We start from the raw sequence: 27,212 nt of genomic DNA, 5'->3' as shown, positions 1-27,212 counted from the left end.
ACAGTTATCAATCAAGAGAAAAAATAAACGTTGGGATATAATTCTTATTGGCAATATAAAATATATTCCTTATCTAAGAACTGTCATGGGGCAATGTTTTTGCGATAATAACTTATGGATGTTATGCCCCTGATTAAGTCACAATCATAAAATAATACTGCAACTGAAATTGATGGTATGGCAATTGCAAAACTGAACTAAAAATGCAACTCAGTTAATTAAAATAGGCAGCTCATGCAATTGTCAAAGCTTCGGCTCGTCATCTCATACGTGTCGTTCGTGTGTTGCTCTTGACGTGTTCATTTTGTTTTTCTGTGGCAAAAAGGTAATTTGGTATATTGTTCAACAGAATTTAGTTTTGAAGTGTGAAATAGGTGCGAATATATACATCAAAATTAGTTCAATGAAAGGGGTTTAAATAAGTAACTTTTTTGTTTGAATTTGATTAAATGCAATTATAAATAATAGCAAAGCCGACGAGATTATCTTTGTTTAACACATATCCCTGTTTTTGAATCTTCAAGCAAAACCAAAACAGTCGTACAAAGATGGCCCCACCACAAAGAATGCGTGTCGCCAACGAAAAGGCTAGCAAATACGTGACCATGCGAGGCAACGTTCCAAAGTCATCGGTAAGAAACAGGTTATCATGTAAACCGTTTTCACTAAAAATATTTTCAAAATTAAAAAAATTGAGATGTAAGAGGTTGTATTCGTTTCCTAGTTAAGTAATGATCTCTTAAAATGTGTGAAAAGCACCAGTGAATTAAATTTCTACAAAAAAAAAAAAAAAAAAGCAATGCTGTGCAGAAAGTGCCACGCCGTCGTTCTTCGCTTGAAATATTTTGTTTTCCTCGATTTTGTATATCAGTACGTACATATTTGTGGATGTAAATATATGCATACATACTTATACAGTTAATCAAAGCAAAGCTAAATTTTTTGATAATAAGGAAAACTTATTTGCTAACAATTTATTATTTTATCTTTCCAGAAATCAAAAGATAATCAATATCCAGTTGGACCCTGGCTTCTAGCTCTGTTTATCTTCGTGGTTTGCGGCTCTGCGATTTTTCAAATAATCCAATCAATTCGCGCAGCGTAAAACCGTCATCCAGCATAGTTCTTTAAACTTAAAAACATTGAATATTCTTCCGAAATCCAATCATATATAATTACCATAATTGAAAACACACAGTCAACTGAAAAATAAACCTTATTTTTAAAATTTGTATTAATTTTCATGCACTTGAAGTCAGAAACTATCTTTGCATATACTATATTACATTAATAATTTAATTCATATAGCCTATCCAATTTATTTATGATGGTAATTGCATAATACTCGAGTTATACGTGTCTGAGTTATTATTTAATACTTGACAGTTTATATATAATATGTACCTCAATTGTACAGCATAGAAATTAAATATCGAAAACATTCCTTCTTGGTAATTTTTATGATTGGTTTTGTTTTTCGAGCTTCATTTTATATGCAATAAAAGGGTTAATAATTTGCTCGATCTTAAGAAGTAATTTTAAAATTTATAATATATATAAATATGATAAATATATTAATTTTTACTTATTAAAAACATAAATATAATTTTTCATTTACATATTCGAACCCAATAGCAATCAACTGATTTCGCTTTGTACATGAAAAGAAAAAATTATTAAAAACATAAATATAATTTTCCATTTACATACTCTAACCCAATAGCAATTAACCGTTGTCGCTTTATACATGAAAGGAAAAAATACATTATTAAACATATTACGAGTATGAGTCCAATAGGATTTATAAAACAAAATATATTTTTATGCTTCAAAACTTCAAATGCACATTACTCATTAAGTCGTGAACAATGGGATCAAAGTGAAATAAGAAAAATAAAAATAAATTCGTCTTAAAGAGATGGATTTTGATTGGAATAGCCACGAATGCTGTGATTCAGGGTAGAGGAAATAATAAATATAATTTTATAGCGAGGAACCAAGGCAAAACTAATGACATTCTAATGTATAAAACGTTGTTGATCTACTGCCCTCTCCTTAAATGAATGCGCCTTAGGAAGAACTAAGGTGATACGCGCCGGTCCACAATTTTTCCAACTATGTATATTAGGGCGGGTCGATTTAAAAGTCGCTCATTGCTCTGTGAAAATCGTATTCTAGGGATCAAAATAAGAAACTTCGCCGAAGGAACCATACCTCTAAAACGAATTCTGATGTCCCCCAATTTGGGTCGAACGAAAAATCCCACTTTGACCCATTTAGAGTGCTCCAATCGAGTCCAAATGTATGACTGACCCCCACTAACTTTGGTCGGCCGATCCACCCATGCCAGTGGCACACCCCCCGGAACTCCCCTGGGGGGTTCCCCATACAATCATTTCAAAATATCACCATTTTTGGCCTTTACATGAGAAAAGAAACTAAAAAGTTCGACCCAAATTGGGGGACATCAGAATTCGTTTTAGAGGTATGGTTCCTTCGGCGAAGTTTCTTATTTTGATCCCTAGAATACGATTTTCACAGAGCAATGGGCGATTTTTTGCCTCCCCACAAATCGACCCGGCCTAATGTAAATAATGAAAACAATAGAATGGAAAACGGATTTCGAAAGGAACTACGTGGGATATTCGGACCTTGATTAACACCGCTGTTATACGCACTAACAAAAAAATGTTGACAATTTGTAAAAATTATTAAAAAACAGGGGTTTTGTTATTTCTGTAAAATTATTGATAAACTTGAAATCCTAAAGTTATAACCCCATGACGGGCTTCTCATCTGTTGTGTAAAAGTTGGCAACTCCATATGATAATTTTCATAATGTTTACATTATGTAGCAAACATTTAGGGCCGTTGTCAGAACAATAAGTAATAAATTTTTGAATATCCGAGTTATAGTTCAGTTTTTAGTTGTAACAAATAATAAAAAAATTATGAATTCATTGATTTTATGAATTTCATTCAGATAACAAACATAACCTTTATGATATGGTACTACGGTACATACTATAATACTGTTGGTGGCGCCTTCCGAAAACTGCTTTATTTTTCGAGATTTTTACGACCGATGACGTCATAAATTCAAATAAACAAAAAGGAAAAGATACTTGGTTGTAAATATTCAGTGAATGGCTTGGCAATATGTCAGCGTTTTAAAAGAAACAAACTAATAAAATTAAGCCACGCGTTATATTGTGAAAGCACAAATTATAAAAATTTGGATAATCAAATGGATAACATCGTGGCAAGAAAATGTGCGCGTGGGTGCATAATTTCTTGTTATTGGCGGCTCCCTCTTATTTTTTATCGCACAACTTCCCATTCAAAAAAAAAAATCCGTATAAACACTTCTTGTATTTTAAAATAAAAGAAACATTTTTTAAACGAAAAATTATAAATAATGTCAGTAGATCAATCTTTTTACTACCTTTATGAGCTAACAATGCTGATCGTTATAATGATCTACTTTTTCGCGCTTAACTTAAAATCCGTAAATAAAAAGCGCGATTTCCCATACAAAATTTTTCTCCCAAAATCTGTGATTATAAAATAATCTACATACTACCCTGTGTTTTCTGTCTTATCGATAATTATTATTACGAGTGTAATAATACGTTCGCATGTACAGCCATGGTCATATAAATAGCACATTTAAAATTTGAAAGCAAGGAGTTGAATATGTTTTTAAATAATTATTTTTTATTGGAAAAAAGTAACATAAAAAATAAAAAACTGGTTTACTTCCATTTTAAAACAAAAAATGGTCAAAAAGAATTTCAGGTTTGATTTAATTTACGAGAACGAGGACACATAAATAGAACACCCTAAAAAATTCCAAATAAAAGCAAAAATAGTAAACAAATCAGATAGTTAAGTAATAATATTGTTTTACCAGATTAGTATTTTGGTACTATACCCACTGTTTTTGATTACTTCTTCAAGCCGTCCCTCTATGTTCTCTACAAGCTTGTGACATCTTTCCTTTGGAATCGAGTGCCAAACCTGCTCAACTGCGGCATACAAATTATCAAAATTTTTAAAATTTTTGTTAGCGATTTTGACCTTAACGTCATTCCACAAATTTTCTATTTGATTGAGATCAGGGCTCTGCGCCGGCCAATCCAATACATTAATTTTTTCTCTTCTGATCCATTGCTTCACTGTCTTTGCAGTATGCTTTGGATCATTGTCCTGCATAATTGTCCAATTTAATGGCATAAACTCAAACAAGAATAGCTCCATTTTATTCTGGAGTATGTCCAGATACTGAAATCTATCCATTTTACCAATCACGCGGCCCAACACCATGCCAGGAAAAAGTTCCCAAACTATGATTCTTCCGCCGCCATGTTTAATCGTCTTTTTTGTGAACCTGGTCCCACCCTATTTATTTTGGTTTTGTCGGTCCAAAGTACGTTTTTTGTGGGCTTTTGCAAAGGCAAGTCGGTGTTTGAAAGGTCTTTTTGAGAGGAATGGTTTTTTTTTTGCTTATGCGGAAAAACAGCTGGGCTTCGTTCAGTCGCCTTCCTACAAGCTTTCTAGACACCTGTAGACCAGATTCTTGGTTTATTTCAGGCATTCTTTGCCGTGCTGACTTAAAAGGATCTGCTTTGCTCTTGCTTATTATAGCTCTATCCAAATTAACATCAGTTTTTCGGGGCTTTGGTTTTCTTTCCGTTTTTTTGCTTAGATAGGATGAATTTTTCTTATTTAAATTAAGAGCATTATAAACCGTTTTCCGTGAGCACATCATCATTTACGCTATTTCCGCATAGCTTTTTCCGTTTTGACTCATACGGTATATAAGAGCTCTTTTCTCCGGTGTACAGTGTGTCTCACGTCCCATTTTTAGTAATTACTTTAAAATTTTATTTAAGCAACAAAATGTATACTAAACATCGCTGAAACATTATTAAAGTTGTACTCTCCGCTGCACAAGTTAATTTGATGGATTTATAGGTGATAAATACATATTTATTATTACACATGTATGCGTTTATATGAATTCCCCTGTTAATCATTTAGAGACCTGGAACTATATACACATTAAATAAATTAAATTAAGATAAATCTACGTCCAAAAAATTCTTGTTAAGACCAATACGAAAAACTTCATACTAGCGGAAATTTCTGCATGGAACATTAAAATCTATTCACTGAAAAAGAAAAGAGTCATCAGTCTTGCAGGAAACCAGTAATTTATGACAATGTCGACTTATCGATACCATGTCATATCGATTTATTAATTAATTTCACAATTATTAATCATACTGCTGTCATACCAAACATGTAAACAAAGTCACACCTGATTATATTTCAATAGGGCCTAGAAATTAAAAAAAATTCTTGTTTATGCGCCGATTTCTTCATACGTATTCCAGTGTTATGACAAAGAATAAAAGTAAAAAATCATCAACTACTCCAATCGTTGCAGAGTCAAAATCAAATGAGAGCCCCGTGCAGGTAGATAAAAGTGGTAACATATGTATTCGTATCCTGGCCAAACCCGGTGCTAAGATGAATGGAATCACGGGCATTGGAAATGAAGGAGTGGGAGTGCAGATAGCAGCACCACCAACGGAGGGAGAAGCCAACGCCGAGCTGGTAAAATACCTATCCAAAGTGTTAGGCTTACGAAAAAGCGATGTAACATTGGACAAAGGGTCGCGGTCACGAAATAAATTAGTTATGGTTAGTAAAGGTGTGACCACTCCAGAGAACATAAGTGCAGCATTACAGAAAGAGTGCGATACGTAGAAAGAGGCTTGCCTTAAAATTTTGCATTTAAGTAATAATTTTACGTAAATGAGTTTTTCGACTCATGAACCTACCAAAACAAATAAATACTCGGACATTTAAAAACAATTACGTACCTATAGCATATTTTTATTGAATCAAATTATAGTCAGTTACCGTTAAAGGTGGAAATCATTTCCAAACAAAATATTAGAGAAACATAAGAACTGCCAATACTGTTCACATAATTCACATCATAACTAGATAACTAAAGCTTTATATTTGTTAATGACAGCAATCACTGTCATATGCATCATCTTTGATCCAACCGAAGAGAAAATAACCAATTGTAAGACCTAAAATAACAGCTAGGCACAACCAATAATTAAATGTCATAAATATTAACATGAGTAGCATTGATAGCGTAACTTGGAATAAGAACAATGAAGTCTGTATGAGATGTGGCGGTCTGATTATTCGCTCAAGAAATCGTTTGTTTTTCAGCCCAGCTATTGTGTGGCATACATCTCCTTGCTTTTCTTTGTTTTTAGCAATTCGTTCAAGTTCCCGGCGAAGAAGAAACTGTCGCAGAAACTTCAAAGCTTCATATAAAAATGCTATAAGAAAGATAGCAAACGCTGACAGTATAAATTCCACAATACTCATAGCGGTCCAGCTCTTCCATAGGATTTGCTCGCAATGTCCACCATGAAACTGGAGAGGCATAAGTATTTTATGTAATATAAAAAAGTTTGTATTCTCTTTTGACTTACAAGCATCATATGCGGGCAAAGGCGTTCAACTTTTGCGTTATGGTTGTGGTGATCTGCGTCCATCGTATTTAAAAAAATTTCTTTGCAATTTAGTTAAAGAGAAATTAATAATTTTTTTTATTTAAGTTATATTGAAAAGCAAAATTACATATATATGAAAGCGACGGGATTTTCAGTTCAAACTGGGTGGCGCGAAAAATACACACAATCCTAGCTTTCTCTTCAGTTGCCAAATAAATCTTTCTTAAGAAAAATAAAATTAAATGAAAATTAAAACTGTTTATATGGAAAAAAATACAAACAATGTTCAGGATTCTCAGCCTTTGTTGGATTTAAATCTACAAATTTAGTCAGAACAATAAAATAAAATTGATGGTGATACAACAATAGGTCGTAGAACTGTAACTCCAGCAGCATTACTCGTAATTGCAGTGGGAATGTTTATGCTGCTACACCAACAATATCGTAGAACTATCTACCTAATTAATTTCAAGACTAGTATATAACAAGTCTACCTTGTTACATAGCAGCTAATGTGCAATTTCCAACAAAAAATGTTTGACCCACACTTTATATCAATGGCCCCAAACTATTATATGCACGTAAGTATAATAGTCTTACTAGTGGTAGGACAAAATTGAGTTTTTGTTTCATCGCGTTAAGCCAGTTGTTGTAAATCACCGGTCGTCTTCGTCTAGCTCATCTAACGGTAGGCCCAGGAAACTTGCTGTTTCGACTGGTTGGGTCCAGAAGGAGAGGGGTGTTAGATGAGTGGGTTTGGTGGGGCATGTGAAAAGTTGGTTAGTGTCGTGCGGGGTGCCTTCGTACGCCGGACATAAGTTTATATGTCCGGGTGAATTCTGGATAGATAAGAGTCTAACCTGCTACAGTATCCAGAACATAATTGCTCCAACGCGTACACATAGCATGCTTTTGATGCCCTGTCTAGTGTACCAAATGTAACTAGCCACATGGGTCTCCGTTCCAGCTCCTCGTCACTGTGGGTATATTCAGAAACGCATTATAATGCGCAACGTACTTTTGCAGTGTTGGCAATGCGTTCAGAAATGCTAATATGGCAGTACTGCAAATGCATCGCGTTCCAAAACGCCATTTTTGTATCAAACGTCACGCATTATTTGCAGGAAAAATTTTAATACTGCCGCTGATTACGCTAATATGATGTCTGATGAAAAGTGAGTATAAAACTAATTTTTTTAGCTTTTAATGCAAAGATATATTAAATATACGTTATTAAACCAATATTTTATTACATTTTTCTTGATTTTAGCGATTATCTAAGTACATCGGAAGTAAAGTTGCTTCTCAGAGTCCGACTGAGCATGGAAAGTCAATTTGCTTCAGGGAGGAGGAAAAAGAGTGTTTTGTGGAATAAGGTGGCGGAAGAAATAAAAAAAGTGAATAAAGATTTGAAAATAGACGGGCAAATCGCGCAGCGAAAATTTTCTAATTGTTTAAAAAAAAGATTTTTTTTTTTTTTTGTTTTTTTTTTTTTAATTGGAAAAGTAATGAATTACAATCACAATAAATTAAAAAGCATTAGCGACTAAGAAAAAATGATTTATTTTTGGGAGTTTTTCGTTTTAATGAACATTTTACTATATGTGATCTTCTTTTTAGCTTTACACGTCTTTTTTTTCTTAAATTTAGCAAAAAACTATCACTTTTTACTTCAAATATATCGTCAACAACTAAACTCAATAATACTTCCATTTTAGTGTAAAACGCGTTCATAAATGCAACAAATCTTTTTGCAAATCGTCAACAAATCTATCAATTGCATCACTTGTCACATTGGCAGTGTTGCCAGCGCTGCAATTACTGCGCATTTATAATGCGTTTCTGAATATACCCTGTATTGAGAGATTAGAAAATTATAAATGTTCTCTTAATAAGAATAACATACAAGCTCTGAGGCTTTTCTGCGCCCGGTGTTGTCACCAATTTGCAGGCGCCAGGATTCAACCTGCAGTGTTGCAAGGGCACAGAAACAGGGCAGCGAATGCTATCTTTGAGTAATACCGGTTAATATGGAAAATCCGTAGACCTCCTAGTATAGGGGCCCCTAAAATCGTTTGCATATCTACTCAGGAAACCCATTCTTTCTAAGCTTCGAAATCAAATAGCAAACATGATTTATAAAAAATCAAAAAACCAGTAATTCAAACACAGCACTCAAGTCGATAACCTTCAACAGTGTCAAGCTGATTATTTAAGATACTGTATAAATATGGCATAGATAGCTTGCTCTGCCCTTATTAACGAATTTCCAGTTTAGTACCTGTCTTAAATTTCTTCGCCTAAGCCTTCCAACTTTTTTGAACAGAAATGGTTATCCAAAAGAATTGAAAATAATTAATATAATATAATTAAATTAAACACAAACGCATTCAGTTTGATAAACATCTGGTTGGTTTATTTTTTAAATTACTTAGTAGTACCATAGAATCTCTAACATACAATTAAGCCGATTTAAACATTAATTTCTACATACATATGTAATTTCCACGCACTCCATACAAATTTCATTTTTGAAATCCAGTGGGATGTATAATAGCCGCTTAAAACGCGACAACAAATGAGAACTTGTTTCGATCCCTACAAATTCAACCAAAAAATAATAGTCGACACAATGTCGACGTTTTGAGATATATTCGCCAAGGCGAATTCAAAATTATGTAGAACTTATCAAATAAAAAAAAAAGCTAGCAAATGGTATTAAAATCTCGAACGGTTGAATTAATGTAATACTGCATTTAATCGACTTCTTCCATATGTGAAGCGTCTTCGGTATCATCAACCAGTGGGGGAGCATCACCACCGCTCTGAGTATCCTCAGTTGCCATAGGTTCTTCTTCATCGATACCAAGACCAAGTTTGATCATACGGTAAATACGGGAAGCGTGCACCTGTGGGCTGTCGAGTGAGAATCCGGACGATAACAGAGCAGTCTCGAATAGTAAGATAACCAAATCTTTGACAGCCTTATCGTTCTTGTCAGCATCAGCCTTTTGACGTAAGGTCTCGATGATTGGATGTTCAGGATTGATTTCCAAATGTTTCTTGCCTGCCATGTAGCCCATAGTTGAGGTGTCACGCAACGCTTGTGCCTTCATGATACGTTCCATGTTTGCGGACCAACCAAACTGAGATGTGACAATACAACAAGGCGACTCAACCAAACGGTTAGACACCACCACCTTTTCAATTTTGTTGTCCAAAATCGACTTCATCAATTTGCAAAGACTTTCGAACTTCGCCTTATCTTCCTCGCGCTTTTTCTTCTCGGCTTCGTCTTCAGGTAGCTCCAAGCCCTCCTTTGTAACGGATGTCAACTGTTTACCCTTGTATTCCTTCAAGTGTTGGATGACATATTCGTCAATCGGTTCAGTCATGTAAATTACTTCAAAACCACGAGCCTTAACACGTTCGACGAAAGCTGAGTTGCTCACTTGTTCCTTCGATTCACCAGTGATGAAATAAATGTGTTTCTGGTTCTCCTTCATACGTGATACGTAATCGGCCAACGAGGCGGCATCATCACCAGACGCCGATGTTTGATAACGCAGGAAGTCGGCAAGCTTGGCACGATTATTACTATCTTCATGGACACCCAATTTCAGATTCTTGGAGAACTGCTCATAGAACTTCTTGTACAATTCCTTGTCTTCAGTAATTTCTTCAATCAATTCCATGGTCTTCTTTACCAAATTCTTGCGAATCACTTTCAATACTTTGTTTTGCTGAAGCATTTCACGAGAAATATTCAGTGGCAAATCTTCAGAGTCGACCACACCCTTGATGAAGTTTAAGTACTCGGGAATGAGCTCTTCACAGTTGTCCATAATGAAGACACGACGTACGTACAATTTTATATTATTGCGTTTCTTCTGATTCTCGAACAAATCAAATGGTGTACGGCGGGGGATGAAGAGTAAAGCACGGAATTCCAGTTGACCTTCAACAGAGAAGTGCTTCACGGCCAAATGGTCCTCCCAATCATTGGTGAGAGATTTGTAAAATTCGCCATATTCCTCCTGTGAGATATCATCTGGGTTGCGGGTCCAGATGGGCTTCGTTTTGTTCAATTCCTCATCTTCGGTGTATTTCACCTTAACAGTCTTCTTCTTTTTCTTGTCCTTGTCTTTATCAGCATCTTCATCCTCACCGACATCTTCAATTTTAGGTTCATTGGTGTCCATATCTTTCTTTTCTTCTTCCTTCTTGTCATCTTCAGCTTCATCGTCGCTTACCTCCTTCTCACGCTCCTTTTCAACCACCATCTTAATGGGATACCCAATGAATTGAGAGTGTTTGTTCACTACCTCTTTGATTTTGCTTTCCTCCAAGTATTCAGTTTGATCTTCTTTGATGTATAAAACGATCTTGGTACCACGTCCCAAAGGTTCAGTGTTGTCTAGCTTCACCGTGAATGAGCCACCGGCCGACGATTCCCAAATGTATTGCTCATCATCGTTGTGCTTGGAAGTAACAGTGACTTTATCAGCAACCAAGTAGGCAGAGTAGAAACCAACACCAAATTGACCAATCATCGAAATGTCAGCGCCAGCCTGCAACGCTTCCATGAATGCTTTTGTGCCAGATTTGGCAATAGTACCCAGATTGTTGATCAAATCTGATTTGGTCATACCAATACCGGTATCAATAATAGTCAAGGTACCAGCAGTCTTGTTGGGGATGAGCTTGATGTACAGCTCTTTACCACTGTCCAACCGTGTGGGGTCAGTCAGCGACTCGTAACGAATTTTGTCCAGTGCATCGGATGCGTTGGAGATCAACTCACGAAGGAAAATTTCTTTGTTCGAATAAAATGTGTTGATGATCAACGACATAAGCTGAGCAATTTCAGCTTGAAAAGCAAAAGTTTCCACTTCATCTGGCATCTGTAAGAGAAAAATGGCATTTGAAATTTTCAGATAAAAAAGAACTGGAGAGTTTAAACAAATGCAAATGAAATCTTTATTTTATTTCAGTTGAAGTACTCTTAACTTCAATTTTTTTTGTAATTGTAGACATATTCGTTTTAGTTAATTCAGAGGTCAATTCAATCGATTTTTCATTTCGCATTTGTAGTTCAACTTTTTTCCTTAAATTCTACTATTTTATTCAACACACACCTTTTCTAAATTATATGATTAACTTTCAAGCAAAATGAATTCAAATTACTTTATTAGTCACTTGCAAAAATAATGCAATAAGTATGTACACTTTTATAGTAGCTCCGCACAATAATGTTTATAAGCGTATTTTTTCAATCCAACTGATGCCGGCTGCGTGCATACGGCTGTATTTATAGAAACACAAAACGAATGTCAAAAGTGTAGAAAATACGAGACTGTTCTAGAAGAAACTACGCAAACTTCCGGTGACTATTTATGGTATCATGTGTTCGTTCAATTAATACAGTTTCTTATATTTGTATAAGATTGATACATATACCGCAGGTTAGAGTTTCACATGTGGTTATTGTAAAAACTATAATCATAAAAAAGTATTTAAATGAGTAAACAAAGCTGAAGTTGGCAAAATAAAATCGTGTTTAATTTTTTGCACGCCATGATGCTTTAGGAAACGAAAAACAGTGCCTCTCAAACTATGGTTGACTAAAATTTTGGAATATTCTGGATCCGGTTTTGTCATACATGTGTAATGTGGTACATTTTTACATAAATATTACATGTAAGTATATTCGTATGTATTTGCAATCACATTGCATTAACAGAAAAGTCGAAAATACTTAGTGTCCTTAAACACTATTTCAAGAATTCAATAATGCATCTATTTTAACAATAAATAAAGAGGAGAATATTGTTACAGAACTTTTGCAGATTGCATTTCCTAATATACATATGTACATACATATGTATGTAATTGTGTACGTATACATACATATGTATATGTATCTATGGGGGAATTCTCTGGATCTTTGCCCACAAGACGGATCAAAATATCAAAAAGAACAATATATCATGATTGATTTAATACAGAATTAATACAAACAATAATGATTAACAGCATGATATGAAGAATTTTTTTCTTGGATTATTCATTACATATTTATGTATGTACATATAGTATATACATACATACTATATGTATTCCTGCGCGGCGGTGTTTCATGTAAATTTAAATACATACATATATAAGTATGAATACTCTTGTTTTTTTTTTTTAATTAAAAAAAATATATATATATGTATCTATATGTACATACATACATATGTATATCATTGTCTAATAAAAATGTATATCCAATTTTCCAAACTTTATACATTAGAAAAATCCTACGAACCCTTCATTTGAATTCACGGGTTTTAATTAAAATTTCTGATAAAGGTATATTTTTTTGTATGCAGTTTTATATTTAGTTTATTAAATTTTAATATACAGCGCAAGTTAGAAGATTCTAAAACGTCTAATAGATTTTTTTTAACGTTCCCCTGTGATGGTGCTGCTCACTTTCTCCATGTTATGAACGCACATTTTTTTTTTTTAATAACTGAATGGACATAATGCATGTACGCTATATTCAAGATATGCATGAATGAATGTACATATGTACATACAAAATTGGTAGAATATTCTCCACATCGTGGATTGTGAAATATGTATGTATGTATATGTACATCTGTACCATTATACACATGTATACATATCTGGGGTAGTGCATATTATACTTTATAGAATGAATATATACATATGTATACTTAATTCGCGAATGGTTCTCTACCATTTTTGTAGAGTATGTATAAAATATAATACTACTAATTAATTCCGCGAAATTGTTTTAAATAATACTATTTAGGGTGGAAACCATCTGGCTGTGTGAGCAATGTTATAACAATTGTCAAGAAGGGAGACACGTGCTGCACCTAGATATGGTCCCGCTCATTTTGCCACGATTGCTCAACTTAATTTTCTAATTTTATCCTTTATGTCGAATGTTTTAAAATCATTCTATTAAGAGCAGCAGTTACATATGCAAATAGAGCATATCAAACGTTTATAAAATCTGTAGGAAATCGGAAATAAATGTGTATTTTGAACAAAATTTACAAGTTCAATGCTTTGCTCCGTCGTCCGCTTCACACCATTTTCGCTTTTCCTACATTTCTATTGTCATTCTCATCAATTGTCATCCAAGTAATTTTTTTATCAATTCTTAATATCTGCAGGGTTGCAATTCCTCTCGAAGCATAAGAAAAAAATAGTGTATGTTACGTTCCCACAGTACGTGAATCGCTCTCTAAATAATTTGCGAATAACCCCGTTTCTACGGCGCATACGTAACTAACTTGGGCAGCCCTCCTTTTTGGTGTTTTCTTTTTATTATTATTATTTGTTATGAATATCAGTGATGGGTAAAAAAAAAGAATTAAAACAAAGGTTTTCCTTAATTTTATGGAGAAGATTGTATTACTATATTCATTCCTTCCATTTCCAGCAATAAGATGCAGAAGCAGATGCCGACATCACATGGGATGGCTCAAATTAAAGATGGAAGAGTCTTTGCGAGACCGTATGCTCCATGGGCACATAGCATTACTACTAAAATTTGGACGAACTCGCAGAGAGCCTTGGGCTCAGTTTACGCGTTTGAAAAAATTATGTTCTAAGTTATAAATAAATACGTATGGATGTACATAAATTACAAACTTTATAAACTTGGTTAGTTTTTTTATCGGTGTGTTAATATGTGATAAAAACGAGGGATTCTTTTACGAAAAATCGGGAAAATTATTATTCTTTTGAGGTATTTTTTTCTCCATATTATGGCACCACTTCATATACATACATCTATAGTAATAATTGGCACGTATCCCGGCACAAATGTAGATCCTAGAATTTTTGGGCGCATACAAGTAATTTTTACAAGACAGTAGCATTAGATCAGCTGATTCAACTTTTTTTGTAGTTTAGTTTCATGTTGAAATAACTAAAGGAATTCTTCTGACGGACTGTCACTACACCAATTTAATGTTATAGGCGGGTTACAATAGGCCTCTTCCATTCGCCATTTTCTCACTCGTTATCTCTATGCGCGATTAACTTGACGACAAATTTCCTTGTAAAAGCATCAAAGTTATCAAGTAATGCTGAAAATAGTGAACACCGTAAACACAATCCCGACTCAGCTGTTCCGATCAAACTAATGAGAACCCCATGTAAATGAAAAGTTCCTTCCTTCCGTATCGTAGTACCGTAGATTTTATTTCACGATTGTTAAGAAAATCCCGTAATACCGACTCAGCTGATTGCTCTCCCACCACCCAGTGTTGCCAAGCAGTACATTTCGAAATCATTTACAAAATAAGCTTAGGAAAATGATAGTTTTTGTTAAAATAGCTTAAAAATACTGTTGAATAATGTTAATTATAGATAAATGAACTATTTGCATTTGTTGATTTTTGGCTTTGGTTTATTAAACAATGAAAAATTGTAACTGCTAACGCGGAGGTGTGAAAAAGTGTGTAAGCAAAAATATCAATGGCAACATTGTGTAGATACAACCAAACACATACACACACAAACCGATGTATTGTGTAAATATATAATTAAAAGAACGCAGTTGTTCTCGGGGGTGAGTTTTTGTGCACGGTAAGGGACTGCGGTAAGGGATTCCGTGCGGTGTTCACTGTTTTCAGCATAATTTTCGTCGCTAGGAGTATGGCTATTAGACTGGTATACTACACTGCGTTACCAACGCATGCAGTTTAAGGCAGCTCTCTTCCCGCGTTGCTGACATATGTTCATTTGTATCAGTGCCTTCATATATTCGCCAATTGCTAAGTTGACGAAAAGAAGAGGCCCAATTTGATGTCAGAAACTGCGAGAGAGAACCATCGATATATTAAGAATAGGTGGTTAGTGGTGAGTCCGACATGTTTTGGTCGATTGTTAAAGGTCGAATTTAGTTTTAATGAAAAAAAAGCTATAAATTTTAATAATTTAAAAAATGGCGATGAAGTTGACCCTCCTGAAAAATTGGACCTGGACGGTGTTGTCTAATTTGACTCTTCTATTTATCTGAAACACAAAAAGCAACAAAATTATTCATTAATATTTTCGGTAGGACTGTAGCTATGTCCCGCTACTGGAATAGATAAAAAATCACAAGGTGGCGGGATTTTGAATTTGACACTTTCGAATTTTTTCAGTTTTTTAATAAAAAATACATAATATTGTAATTGGAATAATAATAATATTCTAGTACTGGCGAAAGCCATTGATGTTGTGAAAAACATATTAAAATTTCAAACGATTGGGTTGAATAGTTTTTTTTTTTGACAACATTAGACCGAAAAAAGTCGTTTAGAGATAAATTAGTTTAAAGTTTGAGGTAAAGGAGCGCGCGTACCGCTCTCTACATAGTTAATGGGCTGTAGAAGCTATAACATTGGGAATTTCCGCATGAAAATTTCACAGTATATTCTTAATTTACCATAATTTCGAAATATCGAAAAACAAAAAAGTCGATTTATTTAAATTTCTAGACCACCGAGTCTCCTTAATTTGACTTAACCGCTACTGGCAAAACAGTCCTGATATCCTAATTGTTGAGCACGTCGAGATATCAATGGTGAAGGTTGTTCACCAATACTTTGCGCTACATCAGCAATATTCTCAACCGAACGGTCAATTTTCGTTCTGCCAGTCCTTCTTCTATCCTCGACAGAACCAGTTTCTTGCAATTTTTTCACGAATCTTTGAATTGTCGGCTCATTCCACTAAACAAATTACGAACTTTGCGATATGTTGTTCTTAAAGATTGACCATTTTCATAATAAGTTTCAATAATTTTAACGCGTTGTTCTATGGTACAAAATTGGACACCTGTAGATGACAGATGTCAAAGATGACAAACGAAGTACCGTCTATTCCTGGACTTATTATCTAGACGCCGATGACGCCGTGGGTAGAAAGTGCATGTGTGTGTATAATTTCCTGTGTTTGGCAGCCTCCATTGTTTTCGTTTACTCTTCCTCTTCACAAACGTAATTTATCTTATTTTCTTGTTTTATTTGAAGAGATGACGTCACAGCGAATTCCGAAGGTGCAATATTGTATTCTTGGCTTGAAACTCTATTCTAGAAACATGACATTTGTCAGTGGCGTATATTTTGTTGTTACTCGAAATCTCTAGACAACATCAAAGTAAAAGTTAAACAAAGTTTGATAGCTTAGAACATGCGTGTAATTAAGAAAAAACTCTTAGCTATAGTTATATTTTTTATAACATAACAATAGTAAGAAGGCTCGATAACAACTCTGCCTTTGGGACAGATGATTTTTGACATTAAAACTGTGCTTGCAAAAATCCCTAATTTGCGTTGAAACCTTTACTTAAGTATTTTTTGAAAGTCGGGGAAGTGTTTAAAATTTCAAAGGTATGCACTAAATTAATTATTGCTTTTAAAAATGGCACAAAGAAGTCGATATTCTCACCGCAACAGTACGAGTACGCGATATTTTGAAAAGGGTGAGAAGGTACTCTGCTACGAGCCAGATCCAACAAAGGCAAAAGTGTTATACGACTCAAAGGTGCGCAAACATTCTGCAGTTGTTGCAGTATGTACATGTACTACATAAGTGTTGCTTTTAATTGTTTTGAGTTTTACTCGATTTTGTTTTCAAAGTTAGTATTTGCTAAGACAAATTTCGTATTTATCTATGAAAAAATTGCGTAATAGATTTTAGGTATCTACGATTCAAAGGACAAGCGTGGGCGGAAAGTTATTCAATATAAAATACATTTTCAAGGTTGGAGCAGTTCATGGGATCGTAAAGTGAATGCTGATTATGTGCTAAAAGATACAGAGGAAAATCGGCAACTTCAGCGTGATTTGGCTGAAAAAGCACAGTTGCAAATGTAATTTGTTTACATTTTATTTATAGATTTTGTAATTTTCCACTTATTTCCTCTTTTAGTAATGCTTTTCTTTATCGGAAAGAGCGTAGCAGCATTAAGAAAAAGCAAAATAAATCGGTGCTGTCGCCAGACGATGCTACAGCTGCAGAGGGCAACGTAAGCTCAGAACTGCTCTCATCACCTAAGTTTCGAACACGCGGCTCCTCGGAAGATAATTTTAGTTCAAGTAGCACTCTAGAAAGGCAAGAAGATTTTTCAATGAAGGACGGTAAGTAGTATCATATAAGTTCATGGGTGGATGTACAAACTTAGATTACCTAATTTTTCTTGTTAAGAATGTGAGAGCGAGTCATGTTGCAGTTCTGTGGAAAGTTTTCCAGACGAGGAACGTGTTTTACTTCGCATAAGCGAACGCCTGCGTCAGTACTTAGAGTACGATCATGATATGATCGTCAAGTATTGCAAACAACATGCTCTGCCTGCACGTATCCCAGTGGTGGCGATATTAGAAAATTTCGTAAAGCAAAGTGTTATTAAATTGGTATTTTCAACAACGCAAGTTGAGAGTACAAGGCGTCGTACTACACAGCAACGAACAAACAAAAAAGAACACGAATTTGATAAATTAGTAGCGACGTAAGTACATATATTTACTAAATATAAGTATACATGTAAACTTTAATCCACTGTACAAATCCCTTTCCTTTTTAATTTGTAGTGTTAGTTTGCTAAAGGAAGTCGCCGATGGTTTACGCATTTACTTTGATTTTACCATAGCGGAATATCTACTGTATAAAGAGGAGAAAGAATTTGCGTTATCATATTTAACTGAAGAGAATCTAAAAAATTTTACCTACGTTGCATTGCCTGGCCTAACACCAGATTTTCTTAATCCCACAAAAAATGAGGTTGATTCAACACAAATTCCTAGTGGGGAGACTTACACCGAAGCACAATCCACAGAGGCCTCTTCGACGACACCAGCGCCGTCCGAGGAACCACAAAAACGTAAATCGCGAATTCATCGCAGTGATGATTGTGAAATGATATTAGAAAACTGCTTATCAAGTATTGCTAGTACCAGCTCTGGTGCATCAACTCCACTACACTGCGCTGTTGGCGGAAGTAGCAGTTCTTCCGGTATTAACTACTTGAAATCGCTACAACCAATGGCACAGAACATACCTACGCAAACTAAAGATTTGCTACAAGCTGTTTTGTCTTGGCATTTGGTGCCTACCAATGCACCAGCTGCGCCGTCAATGATTTTCGGCGCTCCTCATTTAGCAAGATTAATTGGTAAGTTTTGGGAACTGTATGAAGCATTTTCTTATTTTACTCTTGTTTCTATTCTAAGATGCTCCGTATTTTCTTATTTATAAAATGTCCTTTACTTTATGGCGAGTCTACCAATTACCATGTCGTGATAGAAAATTAATCGATTTGCCTAACTCACGCATACCCATGGATACTCAACTTACAAATGGCAAATTCATATCAAATTTTCACTTAAGGGAAATTTAGTTTAAGTTCACAAAAGTAAGACTCCCCAAGCGAGACCGAATTATATACATTGAGTTAGGGAATAAGTTCGTAGCGTTTTTACCGAAGACTTCTATTTAAAAAAAAACCCTAGTTATATCAATAAGTTAATCAATTACATATATATTCGCCGTTGCCTTTTACAACCTCTTCCCACCTTCCGACCAATTTCTTGATGCCGTGCCACCAAAAATCATCTGGTCTGGTTTCATAGAAGTGATTGAGTCAGTTTTTAAGGACCTCTTTGTTATTGAAGGTAACGCCCTTCATATGGCTTGACAGGGAGCGGAAAAGATGGTAATCGGTCGGTGCAAGGTTCGCAGAATACGGCGGGGGATACATGGGGTCTGACGTTGTGGTGAAGGAGTATGGTTTGACCATGACGGTCAGGTCTTTTCAGTCGAATAGCCTCATTCACGGGGTGTAACTGGACAATGTAGACCGCGTGTTGTTCGATAGCGGGCGAGATGTTGAGAAGCAATTTGAAGGCGGCTTTCCTTGTTTTTTTTTCGTTTCTCAGTCCTCGCTGATCTAACTCCCTTTTCCATTAAAGGCATTACGGATTGGCTTTGCCACTAAAAGTGATATACTATTTAACAATTTTCGTAAAAGCTAAAGACCCTGTACTTTTAAGTTAGAGTTTGTTGTTTAGCAGTGTCTAGTATGGCCAATTGTCACGCGATACCATCTCTTTTGAAAGATGTTAAGTGGAAAAACAAATGAAGGGTCTCCGAAAGAAAGTTAAGTGAAAAATTTGGTATATTAAGAAGGTATTATGTTGTGTACATACGTCACTGCTAATTGAAAATTTTCCAAAGAAATGCATTAAGGAAGACCACGTAACCGGAACAACGCGGATTTATACCCAGCCAAGGACGGTAACTTCAGCAACATAACTCGTAGATGTATGTACAATCAATAATTTCAACAGAACGTCTAGCTTTTGATCTGCCAGACCTTTTTCTATCCTCGACAGAATCAGTTTTTTTTTGAAATTTTTTCATCAACCTCTGAATTGTCGACTCATTTCTCCAAAAGAATCTCTAATTTTGTGATATGTTGTTCTTAAAGATCGACCATTTCGATCGACCGTAATAAGAAACAAAGAATGACATGAAAAAGGTACTGTCTAGGAATTATTCACTACCGACATCTAGGCGCCACTTTAGAAATATCCTTTAGTTTAGGTATTCTGAAAAACGAATTATTAGTTATTTTTTGAACTCGTTTTTGATTCACACTAAAAATTAAGCTTACAGCTGTCAATTTAACACAAGCACATAAAACATATTTGAATAAAAAAGGAAAAAATGACTGAATTAACTACGTTTGCGATTATTTTAATAGAAAATGAGAGGCTTGCAGAAAAAGTCTTTAACAGAAAGATTCGACTATTATTCCAATACTTTAGATGTGTCTGAATCTGTGTAAATACTTACTACTATTTTAACAAAAAAAAATTAATATGCTACCGCATCAAAAAGTGTGCTTTTAAGATGTTATTAGACATTGTTGCTTCCCATTTAAAAGAACTTCCCATTCATGCTCAACTACAATTAGGGACCATATTGAGGTTTTTAGCTCAAGGTGGCTCTCAAAGGGCAGTAGGAAAAAATAGGTTATATAAATAAATTGTAATGGCTCATAGTAGTGTTATATTTGCTTCCGAGTTTAAAAAAATCCGCACAGATATCATAATCTCTTTTATGTATAATTTACAATTTACTCACACTTTTGCTTCGATCAAAAACGTTATTTAGTTTGTATGCATCAAATTCGCAAATTTAAGTTCAACTAATTACCAACTAACAGTGAATTCGTTTCGCAGAATATTCAAATTTACATGAAACTCATTTTAGAAAATAAAGTGGGAATGAAAGATTGGAAACACAGAACACCTAATGTTGGATTCACGGTAAATTTGATTCAAATTTACCCGGAAGTAAATTATAGCAGCTGCCTGAGAGCTCAAATTATACCTAAATGTAATCACCAAAAGGATCGACATCTTTAAGAGTGTACGCTGCGATGTAGGAAATATCATTTACCATTCATTAAAGGGTTAATAAAGAGGGAATGTACAATATTTAATTTGAATTTCAAAGAAATATGATCGCACTTGAACTAGCCCGTAAACTTATGTATGCATACTTGCTTGTATTGCTAGAAGTCTACAATCTCTTTGTCCGCTTTATGCCAGGAATTTGAAAGTGTAAAAATGAAAATGTTGGGAAATCACGTTTAAAATTTTATTGTTCTTTGAAAATTAGAAGGTTTGGTTTCTGATATAAAAAAAAATATTTTTTTTGGTTTTATTGAACTCTTTGTACTCTGAGTTGTGGTATAACATAGAATATCTTAAGTTTATACGAGTCACTTATACAAGGCAATTTCATACTTCTGGCACAAGGGAACAACATAATATATTTACATGTTTTACCCAGCCATTCATATCCAAATGGGTTTTCAAATCATTTTTGTTTATATTTCTACAGTGAAACTGCCGGAATTTTTGAATTCATCATCAATAAATGATGAAAAATTAAAAATTTTACTACAGCATTTGGATACTTTCGTAAAGTGAGTTATAATTTATGAAAAAAATGTAATTTTTTTATAGCATGCCGCTTATGGAGGCAATGCTTTTCATGGCAGTTGAGATATATTAATATTATTTAAAATTAATACGAGCCCAATAATACATTTTTCTTTCGAAAATTCTGTCCTTCTGCAGCTACCTAGAGGCACGCAAAGAGTGGTTCAACGAAGATAATTATGCGCGTTCGAATGCGGCGCGAAAACGCGCGAGCTCTAGCGAGTGCGTTAAACCAGATGTGCCGGATAGTGTTACAGAAACGATGGAATCAAATGTGCTGCAAACGTCGACGACAAGTGCGACAGGAACAAATGCTACTGTTATAACAACGGAGACATCGACAACAACAACAACTGCCGCAGCTATAGCAACGTAATTCAATATACACATGGATATTTAAGTAGTTAATGCATTAAAAAAAGACACACATAAAATAATGTAAATTTAGAAACAAGTTTTATTTTTACAAAACTGTGTATCTTAACAATTACAAGTACTTTTAATTATAGTTTTAAAGCTTTTTCATTTTATTCACATAAATACATGTGTGTTATTGTTACATACTTCTTTTATTTTTATATTTTCACTTGCCACCACACTTGAAAACATATGTACATACGGTAGTAGTGTATGTAGACAACTACAGTTTTACACACTTTGTGTTGTTGCCAAAAGCTTTTGTGAAGTAAATATTACTTAAAGTTATTGTAAACTCGAAATATTTTGCGTCTTTCATTCATTACAAGTCAATGATTTCAAACTAGCTAGTAAGTAAAATGGCTTAGTTCTGTTAATGTTGTTCTGCTTTAATTAATAACTTAGTAGAGATTTTTAGTGCATTAGTTTTTCCGAATCGGAAACTTTTGTGATTTCTTTTGATTGTTTTTGAGACTTTATGTTCGTATGTATATACATACATGTGTTGTAATATACAATAGTTTTACGAAAAAATTTAAATTTTTGTCACATTTTGATTTCAATTCATACAAAGTTTGATTAAGTTTCCTAAAATACTTTTTCCTACAATAGAAAATAGTTTGCGACTGCTGTGTGAGTGATCTGCTAATTTAACGAAACAAATATAAATTCCGATGAATAAGAATTACTAAATTGTATTGCTTTTTTCGAAAATAATTTTCAGAGTATTTTTACCGTTAAAAAAGAGTTTATATATTACATATTTGTGCATATGTACTGTTCATCTTGTACGCAGTTCTCAACTATACCGCACGGAAGGCGCTGTGTATGGGGTTAGTTTCAAAAGGTGTGCTTCAAATTCGATTTGCGCGGACGGCTTAAGACTGTTGTATGTATTTATATATTTACTATTTGTATACACAAATCCATTAGTTTTTTATGCGTTCTCTAAAGACTTGTAGAAAAAATACAACGACTGAATGTTAACAAGTACAAATATATGTTTGTATATGTACGTATACATGTATCTTAGATTCTGATTTTCCAAGGGGCTTAGCTACGGTAACAGCCTATTATAAAATTAATACATTATATTTTTTTTGTTTTTACAGAAATCCCTTTTCTTTGAAAGATCATTTCCAATTACATACATACATTTATAACAATTATCCTCTTCATACATTTTACGGATCGGATATGATAGATTATTGGTGTAGGTTGTTTCAAGTTCTATGCATGCATATTAGGGATGTTCTTATAAGTATATGCCGGGTATCTTATTTATTTTGTTTATCACAATATGTGAGTCTCCGCTACTTTTCTTTTAAGACAATAGAAGATGCGAGAAAAAAATTTTTAATCAATCGGCTAACGCTAAACAAAAATGAATTTGTTCAACCGGATACTACGGGGGTCGTTTGAAAAGTCTGTGCAAAGTCAAAGAGATAGCACTGAGGTTAGGTTTAGTGAGTAGCATCTCCTGGAAGATCACACATCAAGTTTTAGGCAGATCGTTCTATTTCTGTCATTCGTTTGAATCGAGGAAGCCAAGTGATTTTCCTTTTTCATCACGACAACGAACCAGCTCAAGCCTCAGCAGTTGTGGTCGCAAAATGAATGGAACTAGAATTCAAACTCGGATCTCTCGGATCTCTTGTTTCGTAATTTGAAGAGATGGCTGATGGGAAAAAGGTTTTCATTCAAACGAGGAGGTGATTGCAGAAACGAATGACTATTTTCAGATTTGGACAAATCCTATTATTCGGAAGAGATCAAGAATAGTATTGGACGAAGTGTATAAGCCTAAAAAGAGACTATGCCGGAAAATAAAAAGGGGTTTACCCCAAACAACTAAGTTGGTTTTTCTTATTGCACGGACTTTTTAAACGACTCTTGTAATTTGAATAATAAAATTTTTTTTGGAAGCTGGAAAAAACTTAAAAATCGTATTTATAAATTTGGAAGCAAACTATTTAAGTGATTTTTTGGTAGTATAAATTAAAAAATACTTATGGGGAATAAGTCAGCAAATAGTGGATGTGGATTTTAAACATTAAAATTGATCTGTTTTTGGTTTCTTCACCACGGCTAAAGACGTTAAAGCAGTTGTAAAGGAAAAATATTGTGTGCATTAATGATAATGACTTTTCGAGCCAGTCTGCGGTCTACATTCAAATACATTTTTCAGTCGCTTTTTAGCATGTCGAAAATTTATAGGTACTCAATAGTAAAACTCAGCGTATTTGTTTTTGAACCAAGCCGAGTTAAAGTTGAAAAAATAAAACTCACGAAAAAGGTGAAACGAATTACTTACAGCATACGAATTCATATCAGTGAGTGTGGGGTTATACAAAAAATAGTTTGTACGCATATTTTTAATAGATTTAAGATGCTGCTATTCTATAGACCGAATTGCCTGTGCACTAGAATCATGAAATTTAATCCGTTTCACCTTAAATCTAATTTACTTTTAATTCGTCTTCGAATAAAATAGACAAAGTCTTATAATATGAAAATTCAATATACGAACATCCCTAATGCACATATGTATAAGAACGCAGTTATATGCATACTATGTATTTGTTGTTATTTTCCCTATCAATCCTATTTGGTTCTCTTGGTGGCGCTAGACGCTGTTGGCCGCATAAAGCTGCTCATACCACGACTGCTCGAACTACTTCTGGTGCTACTATTCGTCCGCGTGTGTGTCGTCTGCGGTGTGGTCTGTTGTGACATGGTCGCTTTGACTAGGACGGCACTTCGAGCGACATTTGAGCGCGTTGGCATGGAGTTTGTTTGATTTTCTTTAAAACTCGCACTGCCCAAATGCACAGAGCGTTGACCACTACTACCGGAGTTACCCGTTACTTTGCGCACCACTACCACATGCTGCCCAATGCTGGAACCACTACTACTGCTGCGACTAGCCGGCACGGGCGTGCGATTCGCCGCCGCATTAGCAACGATGCGCATGTGTGGTGGTACATTATTTTGCATTGTAAGTGGGCGCTTGCTGGGCGACGAATCTACCGACACCGTTTGCAGCGGCGCTTTGCTCACCATTATTGGCATGCGACGCACTGTATTAGTCGATGCGCCACTGTTAATGGATGAGCGCGACGAACGGAGGCTATTACGTGAACTGCTGCGTTCTACATCGCGTCGAGCTGCATGTATTGGTGAAGTATTGACACTTTGTGTTGCGTCTTGATGAGCGTTGCCTGGTCGGCGCATCGAATGTGCCCGTCTTGCTGTATTGTTGCCAGAACCGCCGAGTATAGGCTGCGCAACTGTTAGACCACTAGTTGTGCGGAAGGAGCGACTGCGATCTATTGGCGCTGAGTTTGGAGTGCGGCGTATCGAATTTTGTTGCGGGGTATATGCAGGTTGAGATTTCTGTGGCAGCACGTTGCGCAGCTTGGAAATTTGTAGGCGATCTGCAAGTCTATTCGTGTTGTATTTGGAGGTGGTGGACTTTGGTGTTGCAGTTTTCGTTATTATGGTTCTTGTATGCGGCGTGACGTGTTCGGAGACACCATTACAAGAGGAGTTCGTACTCTCCTTGCCTTGTGATGGCGTATCCGACACAAGACTTTGAGTCTCTTCAAAACCTTCGTCATTGAGTTCATGGCTTGATAATTTAATGACCGTAGCGCCACCGTTCGTGCCATGAGTGGTATTTTGCGTAGATGTGCCTGTTATATGCGGATTGGACACGTCACGTGTTGGACTCCATATGCGCTCTGGCGTGTTGGTCGGTGATTTGAGATTCCTTATGGCTTCTTGTACATCTTCTTGATTGATGGAGCTAATGTGGCGCCCAACCTTCTCCAGCTTAGTGATCGTGCGTTCAGCGTATGGTTTGATGGCTGGTTTTGGTTCATCCAATACAAGTTTTTCTGCTTGAGTATTATTTTTAACAGGTATCTCTTGAACCTTGCTGTGCAGTGCATCCATGTCGCCAGCACTCGATGACTGCCGTACATTATTCAATTCATTTGTCTCTTTAGTTGACAAAAAGTCTTCATTGCCGCTGCTGTAATCTGTCGGACGTTTGTAACGCCTTGTTCGTCTAGTTGCCGAGTAGCGGTCAAAGAATCCTGGTATGTCTTGATCATTAGATTCTTGATTATTTTGGTGCTCTGCTTGCTGGTTGGAATTGATCTTATCTAAACCATTTATGGTGACTAAAGTCTTATTTGGAGTGGCGATGACACGACGTGTCACCGGTGGCGTTTCTATATTGTCTGCGTCAATCTCTTTGCGACTATATTTTTCATTGTGACGGCTTCTGAGCTCATTGTGATGATGAGTTGGCGCATCATCGGCTTTTATTATGCTTTCTCCTTTACATGAACTGCTTGATAGTATTCTTTGCGGTGATGTTCGATTATCATCATTCACTTTGGTATCGCTATTTGTTTTCACAAAAACTGTTGTTGCAGCAGGTGGAGATGGTGACTTTAAAACATCTAATCTTTGTTTTGTTCTATTGCCTGCGACCTCCTCTGCGTCCTTCTCCAATGGTTTACGTATGTAAATGCGTAATCGATCAGGTGGGTCGAGCTCACCAAGTTTCTGTATATATAATCTGCGCCGATCTTCTTCCTCAATGGATTTCAGTGACGAGGCACGCTTTTCCGTATTCTCTAACGAACGTTGCCGTCTATATTCGCGCAACTCATCAGCTGTCGTAAAATGTTGAGTTTTAGAAGATTGGCACTCTTGAGAGTTTTCATTGTCAATTTTCGAAAGCTCACTATTTCGGCTACCTTTACGCCAATGGGATTTATCTCTCGCATCATTCACATCTAAAATATATATTTAAGGTAAATTGGTATGCAAGAAATTCAAGTGTACAATATATCATCAATACAGTAGGTTCTGTTTTTATGCGGCTTTTTTTTATGCGGTTTTGAAATAGTGCGGTTTTTTTTTTAATTACAAAATGCATGTCGACCTATCGGGAATTATACATCTAAACAAGATTCTAAACCAGCTAAGCAAAAACTCCTCACAGATTACATCAGAAATGCTAATCCTACAAGTATGGAACCGCTTGCAAAACTATCTAGATCAGACGTGTACATTTCCTCAAGTGACGAAAGTGATTTTACGCCAAATCCTAAACGAACGCGCAACATGTGGGTATTGTCTGATTCTATTTCTGACTTAAATTTATTTTTCGATTCTGACGCTTCTTAAATAAAGATATAAT

At 35.3% G+C, this 27,212-nt stretch overlaps 6 protein-coding genes across 7 annotated transcripts in view; 3 read left to right on the top strand and 3 right to left on the bottom strand.

The window, feature by feature from the left end:
- The first annotated feature begins 218 nt into the window (after positions 1–218).
- LOC128859595 (stress-associated endoplasmic reticulum protein 2) lies at positions 219–1,459 on the top strand. Of its 2 annotated transcripts, none has more exons than XM_054096529.1 (3): positions 219–325; positions 525–632; positions 995–1,459. In XM_054096529.1, exons 2-3 carry the CDS (start codon positions 549–551, stop codon positions 1,103–1,105), a joined length of 195 nt encoding a protein of 64 aa, XP_053952504.1. In that variant the 5' UTR covers positions 219–325; positions 525–548; the 3' UTR covers positions 1,106–1,459. The 2 variants fall into 2 exon arrangements, with proteins under 2 accessions (XP_053952504.1, XP_053952505.1); XM_054096530.1 differs by having other exon boundaries at positions 278–374.
- A 3,835-nt stretch (positions 1,460–5,294) lies between these two features.
- LOC128859594 (UPF0235 protein C15orf40 homolog) lies at positions 5,295–5,883 on the top strand. The gene has a single exon (XM_054096528.1). The coding sequence runs from the start codon at positions 5,371–5,373 to the stop codon at positions 5,773–5,775; it is 405 nt and encodes a 134-aa protein (XP_053952503.1). The 5' UTR covers positions 5,295–5,370; the 3' UTR covers positions 5,776–5,883.
- Positions 5,884–5,979: 96 nt separating this feature from the next.
- LOC128859592 (high affinity copper uptake protein 1-like) lies at positions 5,980–6,638 on the bottom strand. The gene is made up of 2 exons (XM_054096527.1): positions 6,528–6,638; positions 5,980–6,468 (listed from the first exon to the last, which is right to left on the bottom strand). The coding sequence occupies exons 1-2, from the start codon at positions 6,588–6,590 to the stop codon at positions 6,040–6,042; spliced, it is 492 nt and encodes a 163-aa protein (XP_053952502.1). The 5' UTR covers positions 6,591–6,638; the 3' UTR covers positions 5,980–6,039.
- A 2,299-nt stretch (positions 6,639–8,937) lies between these two features.
- On the bottom strand, positions 8,938–11,848 carry LOC128859591 (heat shock protein 83). Its single transcript, XM_054096526.1, has 2 exons — positions 11,687–11,848; positions 8,938–11,452 (listed from the first exon to the last, which is right to left on the bottom strand). Exon 2 carries the CDS (start codon positions 11,450–11,452, stop codon positions 9,305–9,307), a length of 2,148 nt encoding a protein of 715 aa, XP_053952501.1. The 5' UTR covers positions 11,687–11,848; the 3' UTR covers positions 8,938–9,304.
- Positions 11,849–16,862: 5,014 nt separating this feature from the next.
- On the top strand, positions 16,863–22,298 carry LOC128859590 (protein male-specific lethal-3). Its single transcript, XM_054096525.1, has 7 exons — positions 16,863–17,111; positions 17,261–17,439; positions 17,499–17,707; positions 17,775–18,075; positions 18,158–18,738; positions 21,477–21,561; positions 21,716–22,298. The coding sequence occupies exons 1-7, from the start codon at positions 16,989–16,991 to the stop codon at positions 21,951–21,953; spliced, it is 1,716 nt and encodes a 571-aa protein (XP_053952500.1). The 5' UTR covers positions 16,863–16,988; the 3' UTR covers positions 21,954–22,298.
- The window catches only part of LOC128859589 (formin-J), a 161,444-nt gene continuing 156,243 nt past the window's right edge, over positions 22,012–27,212 (bottom strand). Inside the window, exon 17 of the mRNA XM_054096524.1 lies at positions 22,012–26,805. Coding sequence (XP_053952499.1) covers positions 24,599–26,805 — 2,207 coding nt within the window. The 3' untranslated portion in view covers positions 22,012–24,598. The remainder of the gene's footprint in view (positions 26,806–27,212) is intronic.

The sequence above is a fragment of the Anastrepha ludens genome, chromosome 4 (genome assembly GCF_028408465.1).
Source record: "Anastrepha ludens isolate Willacy chromosome 4, idAnaLude1.1, whole genome shotgun sequence".
Lineage (NCBI taxonomy): Eukaryota > Metazoa > Arthropoda > Insecta > Diptera > Tephritidae > Anastrepha > Anastrepha ludens.
The sequence above is the reverse complement of the archived record's forward strand: the minus strand, read 5'-3'. Positions and strand labels throughout refer to the sequence as shown.